The following is an 18,883-nucleotide window of genomic DNA, read 5'->3' on the forward strand; positions in this document are numbered from 1 at the left end:
GGTTTAGGGAAAGATATAAAAGAGACCTACGGGGCAACTTTTTCATACAGGGTGATACGGATATGGAATGAGCTACCAGAGGAAGTAGTGGAGGCCAGTACAATTTCAACATTTAAAAGGCATCTGGATGGGTACATGAATAGGAAGGGCTTAGAGGGATAAGGGCTGGGTGCTGGCAGGTGGGTTGAGATTGGATTGGGATATCTGGTCGGCATGGACAAATTGGACCGAAGGGTATGTTTCTGTGCTGTACATCTCTATGACTCTTTGATAGTAAATGTTGAAACTGAAGCATGGCTGTCATTGAATAATGCCCCAGCTATTGAGTGTAGAGAAGGAGTACAAACACAAGTCTCTTTTGAGAAGAATGGCTGTAATTAATGTGTACACAAATGTCATTTCTGATGGAGATTGTTTAAACTGGTATTAATTACTGCTGTAACAATGGTCAAAGTAATATGAGAACTCCTTTCTATCTCCCTTATTTTCTTTTCCTGTATTTTAATTGCTTAGCTTTGGAGATTGGAAAAATCCCAGTAGTATCAAGTAGAGGGATTTTTTCTGTATTGAAATGGTGATTTTTGGTTCTGGCAAAAAACTGAGGTGAATGGCTTTCTATTATAAATATACTTAAGTATTGTTGAATTGTTCTTGTGAAACCAACAATGAGACCTCATCAGTCACTTGCCTACTTGCTGAGGAAATGGTATGAAAGCTAGAATTCTGCTTTTTGTGCAAAAAAATATATTTCCTCAATGAAATGTCACCTTTTGGATTCTGGGTCACAGTATTAAAAAGGGCATTTTTATGCCTATTTACAATTATGCCAATGTAGTTTTACGTAAGTACTGTAGACTTTAACACTGAACAGAAAAAATGCTAAATATTTTAACTGGAGCATACAATAATCTTTCATAAAAAGACTGAAGGAGGCAAAAGTGAGCAGCGTATTATACCAGCTGCTTGAGAAGAAGTTCATCTCCTGCTTCATTATTCATAAATGAAGGTGGTAACTTGAATTGCACATTATCTAATCCAGGAAACATATCAGTTGTTCGTCTAATGAGTAATTGTCTAAGCTCAGCAGTATCTGTCTCCTCTTTTGCCTGATGTAACTTCGTGGCAGAGTAAGTGCAATGAAGCGCATACTTACAATGTAGTTATTATTGATATCCTAGGCAACATTATATTGCACTCTTAAAACATTTTTAAGAAGTGTTAAATTCAGCTGGGAAACAAGTTTTAATTAGCAAAGACATAGATTAAACATGTTTACTGTTATTAGTGATGGAAACAGTTATGATTTCACGCAAATACTTTGTTTTCGGTCACTGGTATGTGGGAAAGTATGAATTAGCAGCAGGAGTAGTCCAGTTAACCCTTTTTGAGCCTGCCGTGCTGTTCAGCAAAATTTTGATCACTCCACATTCCTGCTTAACCTTGATAAACTTTCAGCCCCTTGTTCATCAGGAATCTGTCTAAATCTGCCTTAAAATCATTCAGAGACTCCACCACCTTTTTGAAGTGTCTTCTAGACTCTCTTCGTACCGCTGGCATTCATTGCTGATTCATGCAAGTTGTGATTGGCTACCTTTTTGATAAGTTACATAGTGTTTGAGTGACTTGCTTGGCCATGTCAGAAGGCAGTTCCAAGTCAACTGTGTTGATGTGGGACTGCAGATGCCTTTGGCTAGGCTGAGTGGGGACAGAATATTTCCTTGCTGAAAGTGCATTAATTGGGTTGTTAATGGTAAATGGTTGCTTCATGGTTGCCACAGACCAGCAATGTCAGTACAGGTTTCTCGAGTGTGTATATTGTAAAACTGACAAATTGTTAACATCTAAAATGGAAAGGGAACACTTGCAAGCAAAATGCAGTGGATCACAATACTAATTTTCTTCATCATACACTCATTTAATTATGTAATGTTCTAAACGGTCTTGTTAACTCATGGTCTTTTGCAATTTAACTTCTCATTCTCACCATAGTCCTTTTCATAATCCATCATGTTCTCTGTGAACTGTCAATTCACCCTTGACCTTGAGGATTGAATAAAAACAATCATCTTTCATGTCTCTACGTAACTCTTGTCCTGTAAATATCTCAGAACTTTAATTTTTCTGTTCTTGCTTTAACATGCTGAAACTGTACAGTGTTGCAATGTTTTTACTGAATTCGTGGGCTGTGCGCATCTCTGCCAAGGCCAGAATTTCTTGCCCATCTCTGATAGACTTTGCCTGCTGTGATTGTTCTTAAAAGTGGTTGAAATAGTATTTTTGTAGAGTACTCTTGAGGAAATTGTGGCAATATACCTCTTGTACAAGCTCAGCATTATCTCTTTTCCTACTTGATTAAATTATTTGCATCAGCCATGCAACCTGATACCATCTATCTTGCTATGCAATTGGATAGTTGGGACAACTGTTCAGAGTTAGTTGACCTCCAGATGTAAGTGAATTGGACAGTGGCATAATTCATGAAGGGTTATCGAGCATGCAGTCTAGAATCATGTACAGCGATTTTTATCTGCATGAAAACCATATTACCATTGCATCAAATTGTGACTTATGGGGCTTTTGTATCATTTCAAGAATGATGGTGATCTGCAAAGCTGTGTAATGTACCTTGCTCAAAGACAATGTTCTCTGTTTGGGCTGCTTGTAGGGACCTCTGATCCAAAAGCTTGTATATTGCAGACATGGGGGGTGATGTTTCGTCTGTTAGGTTACCATCTAATCTCAATCCCTGAGGTAGAGAGCCAGTTTGAATAAATTCTTCCTCATTGCAATCTCCACTTCTGTCTGCAATTGTGGTCCTTTGCTGACTATGTTCTTAATTGTCTAAATTGTGTTGCTGATCGTAATTCTCATTTTTAGCAGTTAGGCCAAAATTTTCAGGTCAAATAAATATTGTTAGGTAACCATCATCCTTTTCTAATGCAGGTTTTTTTTCTCTTCTCTCTCCTGCTGGAAACTCAAGTAAGCTTTTGCTTCGTCAGGACACACATTGGTTTAGGCATTCCTTGTGTATCTGATGCATTCGCTGCATTGTACTGGGGCTAAAGTCGATGTAACTCTGGTATTGTCTAAAAGGCTGTTGTTTGTAACGCATGCCTAAACGTCCAATTGCTTGTGGAGGACAGAGCAATGAAACTGTTAATCAACGAACTGTTAAAGATTTGATTAAATTTTAATCAGATAGGCTGAGGAATGGCGGATGAAATTTAATTTTGATAAATGTGAAGGCAAACATTTTGGAAAAGCAAATCAGAGCAGGACTTGTACGCCTAATGGGAAGGTTGCTGAATCAAGAGACCTTGGTGTGCAGGTTCATAGTTCCTTGAAAGTAGAGTCACAGGTAGACAGGATAATGAAGATGATATTTAATATGCTTGCCTTTATTGATCATTGCATTGAATATAGGAATTGGGAGGTCATTTTGTTGTGCAGACATTTTTGGTGAGGCCACTTTTGGAATACTGCATACAGTTCTGGTCTCCCTGCTAGAAGAATGATACTGTGAAACTTGAAAGAGTTCAGAAAAGATTTTCAAGTATGTTGTCCTAATTGGAGGGTTTGAGCTATAGGAGAGGCTGAGTAGGCTAGGCTATATTTCCTCAAATGTCTGAGGCTAAGGGGAGAACTTACAGAAGCTTAAAACATCATGAAGGGCATGGATAGGGTGTAGAGTCAAGATCTTTTCCTCCGGATAAGTGGAATCCAAAACTTGAGGGCGTAGGTTTAAGGTGAGAGGGGAAATGTTTAAAAGGGACCTGATGAGTAACTTTTTCATGCAAGGGTGGTGCATATATGGAATTAGTTGCCAGAGGAAGTGGTGGAGGCGGGTACAATTATGTCATTTAAAAGGCATCTGGATGGGTATATGCATAGGAAGGGGTTAGAGGGATAGGGACCAAATGCTGGCAAATGGGACGAGATTAATTTAGGATATCTGGTTGACATGGATGAGTTGGACTGAAGGATATGTTTCCATGCTGTACAGTTCTGACTGAGAGTTCTAAGTAGTTTAGCAGAATTCCCAGGAGTCCCAAAATGAAAACTTCAGAAAATGTGAATCCAATTGAGATTACTCTGAAGTTGCAATTCATGTGATGTGAGGATAAGACCTCTTGAGGGGTAGATTGGTCAAGGGTCATGATGGTGACATGCACACTGCTCCAGTTGGATTGTGCAACTCTGTATTTAACTTGAAACCTCTACTTCAGAAGCTGCTCTGTGGTACAGTTAAAATTGTAGCACAAGTACCCTGAATCCACAGACAATATCTTAATGCAAGGATACACCCATTTCTGAACATCGTTCTCCAAAATCATGAACTTCTAATGAACTAAAGAATTATCTAGAACTGTCAAGTGGAGAATATGAAATTGTCACCAGGCAGAGGGGAAGGAAAACTTGGTTGGTGAGTGATGCTTCAGAGTGTGCTGATGAAGTTTTACTCGTCTGTTTCTGGACATTAGCAGAAACCTCAGTGTGTTAGTTTTCCTGTGTGGTAGGAGTAAGGAGCCATAAGCAATGAGCTGCCATAGATGAATCTTGCCTTAGAATTGAATGGCGATGCAACTTTTCATTAAAGTTCGCAGATTTTGGTGTTTAATTGCAGCTGGTTAAAATGGATGGGTTGTTCTTCAATCTCGACTATTAAGTATGGAACTGTGGTGTTTCAACATGTTGGAACTCAAGATTGTTTTTCTTGATCAAATACAGCTTGGTGTTACGAGGTTGCCGAAGGATGATCTCTGTTCTTGGTCCTGTATAAATGCAGCTGTTGAGTTTAGTTTAATCATCCTGCATGCAGTTAGTGGGAAAGATTCTAAATATGGATTTGTCTTATGGTCATTGCATGCCTTTATTAATGGCAAAACAAAATGCATTTTTGGGAATTGGATGGCCTTTCTGCTTCATGTAAGCAAAAAAGCAGTTTGTTTCGGAGTACTGAAAAGTGACAGAGTACACATGAGCAGCTGATTGGAATGTCGCAATAGAATTCAGACAATTGCAGTATGCCTGGTACTAAATGTTTTTGTGTATTGAAAGGAGAGTAATCTCAATTCCAAATGATTTTATCTTGGAAATCCGGCAACCTGGGTGAAGGTTTAAAAAGCCTTTTTGTTGCTCGGTTTATATTGTGTGATCAGGCTTTCATCTTGTGATTGAGATTGATTTAATTTGATTTTGCTCAGAGTAAAAGTGGGGGGAAAATGACAACCATATTATGAATCCTCATTCCATTGGTCAATTTCAACCTACTGATGTCCTTTCACATAATTGGTAATGCAATATTCCTATCCACAGCTAGTCATGGCCAAACCCCAGGCCTTGATTTCCAATTTTTGGTGGTTCTAACGTAGTATGCAAGTGCAGTTTATAGGAGCAACTCTTCCAATGATATTCACAATGTTGAATTGATGTGCATGCTATCTGGAGTGTTAATAATGGAATTCTAATTTATTCTGGTTATTGAACACAACTAGGAAATTGAACTTTGGAGGAATTAGCTAGAAATAGTCGACAGAAAGCAGATGTATCTGTGTTTATGCCTTGTAGAAAAGTAGCTAGGGAGAAAATACGACTGTTTCCCTTTGAGCAGTGTAAAATACATTTTTCAAAAGTAAAGTATCAATAATAAAAGCTGTATTACACTTTCAATTGAAACCCAAGCCATTGTGTCAAATTAGGGTTTATTTGCTAGTTTATATTTTAAATTAAAATTGACAGTTTAATATTTATTATATTTTTGTACATTTGTATGTAGAAGCCAGCAATGTGTTTTTGTTGTGTGAAGTTGGTACTGTGACTTGTTTGTGCTCATCTCTGTTCTGTAGGCTACTTGCCATTCTCTACTGACTAAATCTACAGTAAAAGAAAAAAAGGAAAACATGAAAAAATCAGTAAGTTCAGTGACCTTTTTGCAATTTTGTATCAACCTTTTTCTTTCAAAGCAAATTCTTAAAACCTTGTGCTTTTTTTTCTAAAAAAAACACTTTGCCTCAGCCTTTGTGATCTTCACTTTGGAATTGTTCTACTAATTCTGGCAAAAATAGCTTTCATTTCGATTAACCCTTTTTAAAATTTAGTTTCTAAAGCTGTGTACATTATAACATGGGTTTCAGAATTGGGTTGAATTGATTATGTCATTTAAGATGTTCTGCCTGCAATTTGTTGCTTCTATACATATGTTTTAAAGCTCAAATTGTTTTAAGGCGTAAAAAGATGAGATATGAGCAGCATTTCACAGTTCATTTCAGCTTACTTGGAATTTTAATCATTTGGATGGTTACATGTAAGATTAATGTTGGAGATGGTCAAAGAGATGTAAAGCATAATTTTAAGCAATGCAGTTATACATATCCTCAACTGGAGATGAAATTTCGAATACATTCAATCCTATTGACTGAATCGCCGCTTTGAACTTGTTGTGTATGTCTAGAACAACTGGTTTTCAATGTTAAATCCTCTGGATAAAAACTGTTTTAGCACCGAAGTTGCGTGTGAAGCATTTTAGTCTGTGGTGGTAATGCTGTTTTTGAATATCTTCACCAGGTTGTGTGTTGGCCTGGAAATAACAGTATATGATGCTCTACCATGGATTGTGGATCAGCATTTTAAAATGTACAGAATATGGATTTTGCTGATCTACATTTTGCTAATCTAAAGTATCCACAAGCTTGTATGGATTTTTGAACAAACATGTAGCTTTATTGCCTTTACACTGAACTACTGTCAGCCAATAATGTTGTTCGCTTTAATAAAGTGTATAATTTAACCATTGTGCATTGAACCTGAAAGACACAGCTTTTTATGCTGGCTGTTTCAAAAGCTACAATGTTCAAGTTCTGTACAACATGCTCGGTCATGAAATAACATGCTTGGTCTTCCAAGACACACACTCAGTGACTAGCACTGTTGTTTAGTATAAATCTAACACAAATTTTACCACTGTCTATTAAGCTTGGATTTAACCTGTTAAACATTAAGTATATGCACCTTTTTATCCAAGGTGCTGCTTGGTGGTGTCATGGACCAGACAGTAGCATGTTGTGGAATTAATGTTGGTCTTTCAGCCACAATTAGGCCATGGTTTGATGTAATGGAGATTGGTCTTTGGATACAGCTAGAGACTCTATCATTTGGCTGTTTTTTGACATAACGTGTTGTGAAACTTTAAATTCTTCAAACCAGGGGGAGAAATAATCTGTCCAGCTGAGGAAATCACAAGTATGCATTCAGTTAGATACCAAATGTTGCACATGGTCCTTTTTTTGTGTAATGTTGGGACTGGCTTGCATATTTCAGGTAATTAGGACAAATTGATATTATAGATTTTGTAAGTATTCTTGGAGTAACTTAAAATTAACTTGCATAAATATGTGGCTGGGATATTGCTTCATAGCTCAAAGGCTTCTGAATTATTTTATTGTCTAACCAGGAGAAAATAACTGTCAGCACTGAATTTATTTTGCATTGCTGATTGCACAAGAAAGCAGTAATGGTCCCTTTTCTTAAATTACTGTGCATCCACATGATATCAAGAAATGATTCAAGGCACTGGATACTCCAAAGGCTATGTGCTCTGACAGCATGCTAGCAATAGTACTAAAGATTTGTGTTCCAGAACTTGCAGATCCCTTAGCCAAGCTGTTCCAGTAGGTTTATGACATTGATATTTGCCTGACAATGTGGAAAATTGCCGAGATTTGTCTTCTAGATAAGAAAGAGGACAAAACCAACTTGGCCAATCACTGCCCCATCAGTCTGATCTTGATCATCAGTAAGATGAAAGGTGTTATCAGCAGTGCTATCAAGCAGCACTTGCTTAGCAATAGCCTACTCACTGGTGCCCACTTTGCATTCTGCCAGGGTCAGTCAGCGCTTGATCTCATCACAGCCTTGATTCCAACATGGACAAAAGTGGAGTACCAGAGGTGAGGTGAGAGTGACAGCCCTTGACATCAAGATTGTATTGCACAGAATGAAGCATCAAGGAGCCTAAGTAAAACTGAAATACATGAATATCAGGGGCAATTCTCCACTGGCTGGAGTCATTACTGATACTTGGGAAGATGGTTATAGTTGGAGGTCAGTCATCTCAGCTCCTGGATATCTCTGCAGGAGTTCCACAGGATAGTGTTCAGCTGCTTATACAATGACCTTCGTTCCATTGTAAGGTCAAGTAGGGATGTTTGCTGATTGTGCAATGTTTGGTACCATTCGTAGTTCCTCAGATGCTAAAGCAGTCTGTGTTCAAATGCAATAAGATCTGAACGCTATCCAGGTTTGGGCTAACAGGTGGCAAGTAATGTTTGCGTCAAAAAGTGTGGTGCCGGCAATGCACTGCAGGTCAGGCAGTATTCAAGGAGCAGGAGAATTGAGGTTTTGGAATATTTGTGCTATACAAATGTCAGGAAATGATCATCTCCAGTCAGAGAGAATCTGCCCACTGCTCCTTGATATTGAGTGGTGTTACCATTACTAAATTCCCCACTGTCAACACCCTGGGAGTTAATGTTGACGAGAAACTCCCATGGATTCACCGTATAAGTACAGTGGATGCAAGAGCAGGTGAGAAGTGAGTAACCCACCACCTAACTCGCCAAGGCCCCTGTCTACAAGGCACAAGGCAGGACTGTAATGGACTACGCCCCACTTGGATGCACATACCTTTAGCAACACTCCAAGCTTATAGACTCATTATCATACAGCACAGAAACAGACCATTTGTTCAACTTATCCATGCTGACCAAATTTCCCAAACTAAACCAGTCCCACTTGCCTACATGTGGCTCATATCCCTCAAACTTTCCGATTCATGTATCTGTCCAGTCTTGTAAATATTGTAACTGTACCTGCATCTACTACTTCCTCTGGCAATGTACAAACCACTCTGGAAAAAGTTGCTCCTCAGGACCTTATTAAATCTTTCACCTCTCACCTTTAAATGTATGCCATCTATTTTTGAACTCCTCTATCCTTCGGGGAAAAAAACCTTTCAAAATTCACCTTATCTATGCCCTTCATGATTTTATAAACCTTCATAAGGCCATGGAGTCAAACAGAAACAGACCCTTCAGTCCAACTGGTCCATGCCGACCAGATATCCCAACCTAATCTAGTCCCATTTGCTAGCGCTTGGCCCATATCCCTTCAACCACTTCCTCTGGCAGCTCATTCTGTACATGCACCACCCTATGCGTGAAAAAGTTGCCCCTTAGGTCCCTTACATATCTTTCCCTAAACCTAAACCTAAACCTATACCATCTAGTTCTGGACCCCACCCCGGCCGCCGCCACAGGGAAAAGATTTTGTCTATTTATCCTATCTGTGCCCGTCGTGATTTTGTAAACTTCCTGAGGTCATCCCATAGCTTCCGAAGCTCCAGGGAAAACAGCCCCAGCCTATTCAGTCTCTCCCTATAGCTCAAATCGTCCAACCGTGCAACATCCTTGTAAATCTTTTCTGAACTCTTTCAAGTTTCACAACATCTTTCCGATAGGAAGGAGACCAGAATTGCACGCGATATTCCAAAGTAGCCTAACCAATGTCCTGTACAGCTGCAACATGACCTCCCAACTCCTGTACTCAATGCTCTGACAATAAAGGAAAGCATACCAAATGCTGCCTTCACTATCCTATCTACCTGCGATTCTACTTTCAAGGAGCTATGAACCTGCACTCCAAGGTCTCTTTGTTCAGCAACACTCCCCAGGACCTTAAACTCCATCTGCCACTCCTCAGCTCATTGGCCCATCTGATCAAGATCCTGTTGTATAATCTGAGGTAAACTTCACTGTCCACTACACCTCCAATTTTGGTGTCATCTGCAAACTTACTCACTATACCTCTTATGCTCACATCCAAATAATTTAAATTAAATGATGAAAAGTAGTGGACCCAGCACTGATCCTTGTGGCACTCCACTGGTCACAGGCCTCCAGGCTGAAAAACAATGCTCCACCACTACCCTCTGTCTTCTACCTTTGAGCCAGTTCTGTATCCAAATGGCGAGTTCTCCCTGTATTCCATGAGATCTAACCTTGCTAGCCAGTATCCCATCGGGAACCTTGTGGAGAGCCTAATTGATGTTCGTATAGACCACGTCTACTGCTCTGCCATCATCAATCCTCTTTGTTACTTCCTCAAAAAACTCAATCAAGTTCACAAGACATGATTTCCCATGCACGAAGCCATGTTGGCGATCCCTAATCAGTCCTTGCCTTTCCAAATATGTGTAAATCCTGTCCCTGAGGATTCTCTTCAACAACTCGCTCACCACCGAGGTCAGGCTCACTGGTCTATAGTTCCCTGGCTTTTCCTTACCACCTTTCTTAAATAGTGACGCCACATTAGGCAACCTCCAGTCTTCTGGCACCTCACCTGTGACTATTGATGATACAAATATCTCAGCAAGGGGCTCAGCAATTACTTCACTAGCTTCCCACAGAGTTCTGGGGTACACCTGATCAGGTCCTGGGGCTTTATCCACTTTTATGCGTTTCAAAACATCCAGCACTTCCTCCTCTGTAATATAGACATTTTTCAAGATGTCACCATCTATTTTCCCGCATACTATATCTTCCATGTCCTTCTCCGCAGTAAACACTGATGCAAAATACTTGTTTGAGTTATGGTCTAGGCCAGACCATAACTTTGCAATTTGTTTCGGTAAATGAAAATTACATGGAGTAAGATAGGTAGATTGACGACTAGCTTTTAAAACAGACAAGATTATTCACAAAATTACACCATGAAATACAAAGAATAGAATAACGAACCCCTACAGAACTCAACCTATCCAACTAGACTTAGTTATGCTGTTGCAAATATACACAACAGTCCCAATAAGCAAGCTCTTTTTAAAAACCAGTATAAGTGGAACACATGCTTCCAGGTTGAAGTTGAGGCGCAGAAAAAATTGAGTTTCCACATAGTTCCCTGTTAAACTTCCCAGTTTAAGCCTGAACTAGAATTGCTCAGCTCAGCTTGAGAACTGACCACTCCCTTCTCTTTATACAGGTCATTCCTAAAGCATGACCACTTTGGCCTGATGCCTCATGTGTTTACATATAAACAAAAGACCTCAAAATTATTTTCATCTCTGTGCCAAACCATACTGATCCGAGCCCGGCCCGGTTTATTGCTCCTTTGTAAAAAAAAACAAGGACAGAGTCTCCTTGAGCCATGGAAAAGCTTTTAGAAATAAAAGGAGTAGCTTTGTGACAAGTGTCTCTTCCCACCCCCATCTCCTGCAGTTCCACACAAAGGCTGCCTTGCTGATCTTTGAGGGCCCCGATTCACTCCTCAATTTCACTTTTGTCCTTAATATGCAGTAGCGCCTCGACTTACTAACTTAATCCGTTCCGGGACCCAACCGAAAAGTTCATGAACTGAATCAATTTTTCCCATTGTTCGGATAGCGTAAGAATGCTTGGACGGCTGTTCACAGCGCACGCGTCAAAGACTAACTGAATGAGATCACGCGGGGCCTGAGCGCTTTTGCATTCAAGTGCGTGGCAAAGCAGAACAATGAAACCACGACGTTGCACACCGGCTTTTTGCGCTTGTACCTTCGTTCATACCTTGAATTTTGTACGTACGTTGAAGCAAACTTTTACGTACAATCCTGTTTGTAAATCGATTTGTACGTGAATGGGGTCGCTCGTATGTCGAGGTACTACTGTATTTGTAAAAACCCTTTGGATTCTCCTTAACTCTGTTTGCCAAAGGTATCTCATGTCCCCCTTTTGCCCTCCTGATTTCCCTCTTAAGTGTACTCCTACTTCCTTTATACTCTTCTAAGGATTCACTCGATCTATCCTGTCTATACCTGACATATGCTTCCTCCTTTTTTCTTAACTAAGCCTTCAATTTCTCCAGTCATCCAGTATTCCCTACACCTACCAGCTTTTCCTTTCACCCTAACAGGAATATACTGTTTCTGGACTCACGTTATCTCATTTCTGAAGGCTTATCCCATTTTTTAGCCGTCCCTTTCCCTGCGAACATCTGCCCCCAGTCAGCTTTTGAAAAGTCTTGCCTAATACTGTCAAAGTTAGCCTTCCTCCGGTTTAGAACTTCAACTGTTAGATCTGATCTATCCTTTTCCATCACAATTTTAAAACTAATAGAATTATGATCACTGGCCCCAAAGTGCTCCCCCATTTGACATCTCAGGCACCTGCCCTGCCTTATTTCCCAAGTGTGGGTCAAGTTTTGCACCTTCTCTAGTAGGTACATCCACATACTGAATCAGAAAATTTTCTTGTATGCACTTAACAAATTCCTCTCCATCTAAATTGTGAACACTATGGCAGTCCCAGTCTATGGAGAAAGTGAGAACTGCAGATGCTGGAGATCAGAGCTTAAAAATGTGATGCTGCCTGACCTGTGCTTTTCCAGCAACACATTTTTAAGCTCAGTCCCAGTCCATGTTTGGAAAGTTAAAATCCCCTACCATAACCACCCTATTATTCTTAGAGATAGCTGAGATCTCTTTATAAGTTTGTTTCTCAATTTCCTTCTGACTATTAGGAGATCTATAATACAATCCCAATAAGATTATCATCCCTTTTTTATTTCTCGGTTACACCCAAATAACTTCCCTGGATGTATTTCTGGGAATACCCTCTCTCAGCACAGCTGAAAACACCACTCCTCCTCCTCTCTTGTCTCCTTATCTGTCTTCCCTGTAGTATTTGTATCCTGGAACATTAAGCTGTCAGTCGTGTCCACCCCTGAGCCATGTTTCTGTAATTGCTATGATATCCCAGTCCCAATTTCATAACCACGCCCTGAGTGTTCATCTGCCTTCCCTGTTAGGCCACTTGCATTGAAATAAATGTAGTTCAATTTATCAGTTCTACCTTGTTCTCTGCTTTGTTCCTGCCTGCTCTAACTGTTTAACTTATTTTCTCAACTGTACCAGCCTAGATTGATCTCTTTCCCTCAGTATCTGGGTCCAACCACCACTTTGAAAGAATTATATACCTGAACTCCTCAGTGTCTCTGTTTGACGATACTCCCCAGGGCCATAGAAATAACTTCCTACCTTTGTTCTCAAAATGTAACGCCTCGCATTTGGCCAAATTCAGCTCTGTCTGTCACACCTCAAGCTATTGGCCCAATTGATCCAAGATCCCGTTATAATCTGAGATACATTTCTTTACTGTCAACCATACAATCAATTTTGGTGTTATCCGCAAACTTATTAACCATGTTTCCTAAATTCTCATCCAAATCATTAATGTAAATGGAAAAGTAATATTTGACACCATCCAGGACAAAGCAACCCATTGATTGGCATCACATCCAAAAATATCCACTACCTCTACCACTCCGTATGTGGTGTAGATAACACACGCGGTTATCTACAAGATCCACTGCAGGAAGTCACCATAAATCCTTCGACAATCCTACTAAACCCCTGACTACTTCCATTTAGAAGGACAAAGGCAGCTGATAAATGGGAATACAACCACCTGCAAGTTCGGCTCCAAGTCACCACCTGACTTGAAAAATATTTTGCTGGTCCTTCGGTGTCACGGAGTCAAAACCTTGCAATTCCCTCCCCACAATACTGTGGATGAACCTACATCACGTGGACTGCAGCAGTTCAAGAAGGCAGCTCACTATTACCACTTTAAGGGCAACAAGAATGCACGATATGTGTTTTTTTAGCCAGTGATGCCTATATCCAACGAATGGAAAAAAAAGCGTACAGAAGCTGTTCTTAGTGTTTTTGAGGGAGTTGAAGAATTTTGCCAAAATGGTTTTGGAAAAATAGCAGAATATGTCAGAATTGGGATGATGTGAGACTAGGTTGGGAGTCTCGAGTGTTGTGTTGGTGGTATTGTATGTTTGCTTCCTGTGCACCTCCAGATGGTAGGAGCTATGCCTTTGTTGATAATATGTATGACACAAATGGTTGAGGATGTGGACCTGTCAGCTGCTGGATCACGTTAATTGGGTTTACTGTTTTGTGCATAACACACCTAAGAGCAGGAAGAGACCAAATTGGCGATCAAACCAGCACCTTTTCAATCATGGGCTGGCATTTTGCCTGAACTCTGTTGCTTTTCTGCCCACTCCCCATAACGCTTGACCTCTTAAAAGATCAAAAACCAGTCTTATCTTGGCTTCAAACATATTAATTGATGAAACTGGCATGAACCTTTTGGGGTAGAGAATTCCAAAGATGTACAAGCCTCTATGTTTTGAAGTTAATTCTCATCCTTTTCTGAAACAACTAACTCACTTTGCTGAGTGTTTGCCATCCAAAGGAAACATTTGTGTATCTCCACTGTTAAGCTCCTTCTGCATCTTGTAGGTTTTGTTAAGATCACTTCTTGATCTTATAAAGTTGTCAGTTTAGATATTATCTGCTTAGCCTGTCATCACAGTAATCAATCGAATGAATCTTTGCTGCACTACCTCTGTGAAGCAGGTCCTTCATTAAACAAAGGGCGAAAACTGCATTGCACTCAACGTATATTTTCACCAAAGCCTTGTGGAATGACATTGGAACATAGGACGTAGAAGCAGGAGTATGTCATTGGTCTCCTCGTCGGCTCTGCCATTGGTCCCCTTGCCGGCTCTGCCATTAGTCTAGATAATGACTGATCTTGCCTTTGATGCCATTTTCCACGATATCTCTATTTTGAATATTCAGAAATATCTTGACCTCTGCTTTGAATATACTTAATTACTGAGTCTCTACTGCCCTCTGAGGCTGAGAACTTCCAAGATTCGCTGATTTCTTTACTAGGACTGAATGATCTACCCCATATACTGAGACACTTCCCTGGTGCTTAACTTCCCCAGAAGAATTTTGGATGCTTGAGTGAGATTTCCTCTCATTCTGTAAGCTTGAAAAAATAAGATATCATTTCCTAAATTTTTCCACGTAAGTTGATACTGCCATCTTGCGGATCAGTTTGGTGAGCCTTTGTTGCAGTCCATCTATGCTGATATTCTTCTTTGACTAAGGAGATTAAAACTGGAGTACACAATTCTCCAAATGTGTTCTCACCTCTGCTTTATACAATTGCAAGAGGACCTCTCTATTTTGTACACTCATCCTCTTGCAATAAAGGTCAATGTACCATCACCTCCCTAATTTTCATAATTATTTGCTGCATCTGTACTTTCACTTTCAGTGACACGTAAGCAAGAATTCCCAGGCCTCCCAGATATCATCACTTCCACATTTCCATTTATGCAATGTTATTTTTGTTTGTCCTTCTGAAATGGATGAAGTCACATTTTTTACATTTCGTCTTTCTGTTCTTGCCCATTCACATAGCCTGTTTATATACCCTTGAAACCTGTTTGCATCTTCCACACATTCCTGCCTAGTTTTGTATTTGCAGCAAACAGTGAAATAATACATTTGATTTCTATATCGCAATGGTTGATATTGATTGTGAATAAATGGGTCCAAAGCACTGACCTTTGCTGTACTCCTTATCCCAGCTTTCTTGAAGATGGTAGTCACTTGGCATGAGTGTAGTGCAAATGCAGCTTGCCATAGCAATCCAAAGCTGAACATGATTGAAGTTTTTGCTACTGGGTATGGATTGCTTTACAATTTTGAGAAATTGCGAATGCATTGAAATACTGTGGATGACTACATTTCTTCTGCCCTTGGGATGAAGTGAATGTTAGTAGTGAATTAACTAAAGGTGGTTGCACCTTAGATTCTGCTGAGGAATGTCTACAATATATTGGGGCTGATTTGATTTGGCTTCCAGCAAACAGAGCCATTATCCACACTTGTGACTAGGTTAGTGGGCTGCAGAGCGTTACCTTTCCCTCTGGTTATGGGATTGCATAGCTTTCCCTATGATCTTGCTTCATTAGTATGGCACTTCATTTTTTGATAAATCCTCATTTTTCTCGCTGGTCATCAACTGAATCATAGTGAGGAAGAACTAGACACTAAAGTTTCAGGTTATATTGCATACGGTTCTGATCCTTAAATGTCACAGTTCTTCATGAATATATAGTTTTAAAGATGTGCTCTGATGCTTTCCCAATTAATATGGTGGTAATGCAGTGTGATAGAATGGACTGCTTCCTTAGTGTAAAGATAGAATTTACACAGTGACTGCTTCTGCCAATTCCGTTAGCATCAGGAGCTGTTTCCATTGGGAATTTTTCCAGTTCAGTTTGTGGTGGTACTGTCAGACCACTTGTTGATGGAGATTGAAGACTTCATTCAAAACACATTGTGCCATTGCTTCTTTCAGGCTTGGCTCAACATGTGGAATGTTGATTGCATCAGGTTAGGCAGACTAGTATTTGAAAATTATTTGGAAATTCCTCTTGTTCAGCCAGAAGCCACAAGGTATTGTGGGACAGAAATCTATATTCTGGCCTCCCATAACCATTTGCTTTCTCTGACCATGTGCAGTATTCTCTACTCTCTGGTGGAATAGCACCATAGTTAGCAATGGAGGCTAGGATTTTGAGGGAATGTTTGTTCTTTGTTTTTGAAGAAAGACAAATCATAGAGTGGCTTGCTAAGGACTTTCAGAATTGAGTATCGCTGTGGGACTGAAATCATACATTGGCCAGATGTGGAAAGGAGGACTGGTTAACTTTCAACAGCGATCTTCATGTCACCCTTAAAAAAAATAACGATAACACTCCCTATATCTGTTAAAAAGTTAAAATGCTCAAGTGAACATGGTGGGATTTAAATATATTCTGTGTCCTAACCTCTGAATAACTGGTATTGCTCTTCTATCACCCCCGGACTCAATGACCTACATTGACTCTCCGTCAATTAGTGTTTTAATTTGAAAATCTGACACTTGCTTTGAATCCCTCTGTATGCGCTCTAATATCCTTGGAGTCCACAATCCTCAATATACCTGTGCCCTTTTGTGTTTGGTCTCTTGTGCATCCCTAATTTTCACCACTACACTAAAATGGTTGCAACTTCAGCTGGCTTGGTTCTAAACTCTAGAATACCCTGCTTAAACTGCTCTCTTTTTTTTTAAGAGGCTTCTTCAATTCTGTATTTGACCAAGCATTTAGTCATCTTACCGAATATCTCCTGAACCAGCTATGTCACACTTGATTTATATTGCAGTGTGAAGTACCTACGAATGCTTTATTAGATATGCTATAGCCTTAATGTAATTAGAGATGCACTTGTTAGTTTTTTTAAAAAGGGAGTGAAATGCTATATTTTGGATCCCAAGCAGCACCATATTTGAAAAGCATCTGAGAAGAGCAAATGAGTTTTAAAAAAAAAGTTAAAGAAAACCCACTTGGAGATTTTGACTTTGATCTTAATTCTGTCGTTTTTTAAATCGTGTGTCCACCTGAACACATGAAAAGGGTTTAAGTTCATGCTTTACTTGAAGAAGAATGTTCAGTTGCTGTACGGACCAAGCTGTGTCTTTGGTGCCTAGGCTAATCATTTTAGTACTTTTAACTGGAGAGGGTGAGAAGATTAACTTGGAGAAGGAAATGTAATGTAGATTGGGATTTCTGCAAAATACCAGTGGGGGAGCACTTTGGGGCCAGCAACCATAATTCTATTAGTTTTAAAATAGTGCTGGAAAAGGATAGACCAGCTCTAAAACTTGAAGTTCTAAATTGGAGAAAGGCCAATTTTGACAGTATTCAACAAGAACTTTCAAAAGCTGATTGGGGGCAGATGTTCGCAGGTAAATGGGCGGCTGGAAAATGGGAAGCCTTCAGAACTAAGATAAGAAGTATCCAGAGAAAGTATATTCCTGTCAGGGTGAAAGAAAAGGCTGGTAACTATAGGGAATGCTGGATGACTAAAGAAATTGAGGGTTTGGTTAAGAAAAAGAAGGAAGCATACGTAAGGTAGATCAAGTATAAAGGCAATAGGAGTATACTTAAGAGGGAGGCATGAGATAGCTTTGCCAAGTAGAATTAGGGAGAATCCAAAGGGTTTTTACAAATACATTAAGGACAAAAGGGTAACTAGGGAGAATAGGGCTCCTCAAAGATAAGCAAGGCGGACTTTGTGTGGAGCTGCAGAAAATGGGGGAGATACTAAATGAATATTTTGCATCAGTATTTACCGTGGAAAAGGATATGGAAGATATAGAATCTAAGGAAATAGATGGTGACACCTTGCAAAATGTCCAGATTACAGAGGAGGAAGTGCTGGATGTCTTGAAATGCATAAAAGTGGATAAATCCCCAGGACCTGATCAGGTGTACCCGAGAACTCTGTGGGAGGCTAGAGAAGTGATTGCTGGGCCTGGTGCTGAGATATTTGTATCGTCTGTAGTCACAGGTGAGGTGCCGGAAGACTGGAGGTTAGCTAACGTGGTGCCACTGTTTAAGAAGGGTGGTAAGGACAAGCCAGGCAACTATAGACCAGTGTGCCTGACGTCTGTGGTTGGCAAGTTGTTGGAGGGAATCCTGAGGGACAGGATGTACATGTATTTGGAAAGGCAAGGACTGATTAGGGATAGTCAACATGGCTTTGTGCGTGGGAAATCATGTCTCACAAACTTGATTGAGTGTTTTGAAGAAGCAACAAAGAGGATTGATGAGGGCAAAGCGGTAGATGTGATCTATATGGACTTCAGGAAGGCTTTCGACAAGGTTCTCCATGGGAGACTGATTAGCAAGGTTAGATCTCACTGAATACAGGGAGAACTAGCCATTTGGATACAGAACTGGCTCAAAGGTAGAAGACAGAGGGTAGTGGTGGAGGGTTGTTTTTGAGACTGGAGGCCTGTGACGCGTGGAGTGCCACAAGGATTGGTGCTGGTCCTGTACTTTTTGTCATTTATATAAATGATTTGGGTGTGAGCATAAGAGGTACACGTAGTAAGTTTGCAGATGACACCAAAATTGGAGGTGTAGTGGA

At 40.1% G+C, this 18,883-nt stretch overlaps 1 protein-coding gene across 1 annotated transcript in view; it reads left to right on the top strand.

The window, feature by feature from the left end:
* The window catches only part of nf1a (neurofibromin 1a), a 324,748-nt gene that overhangs the window by 142,835 nt on the left and 163,030 nt on the right, over nucleotides 1–18,883 (top strand). The window contains exon 31 of the mRNA XM_072589187.1: nucleotides 5,847–5,912. Within this exon, the coding sequence (XP_072445288.1) occupies nucleotides 5,847–5,912 (66 nt within the window). The remainder of the gene's footprint in view (nucleotides 1–5,846; nucleotides 5,913–18,883) is intronic.

Source organism: Chiloscyllium punctatum, chromosome 19, assembly GCF_047496795.1.
Source record: "Chiloscyllium punctatum isolate Juve2018m chromosome 19, sChiPun1.3, whole genome shotgun sequence".
NCBI classification, from domain to species: domain Eukaryota; kingdom Metazoa; phylum Chordata; class Chondrichthyes; order Orectolobiformes; family Hemiscylliidae; genus Chiloscyllium; species Chiloscyllium punctatum.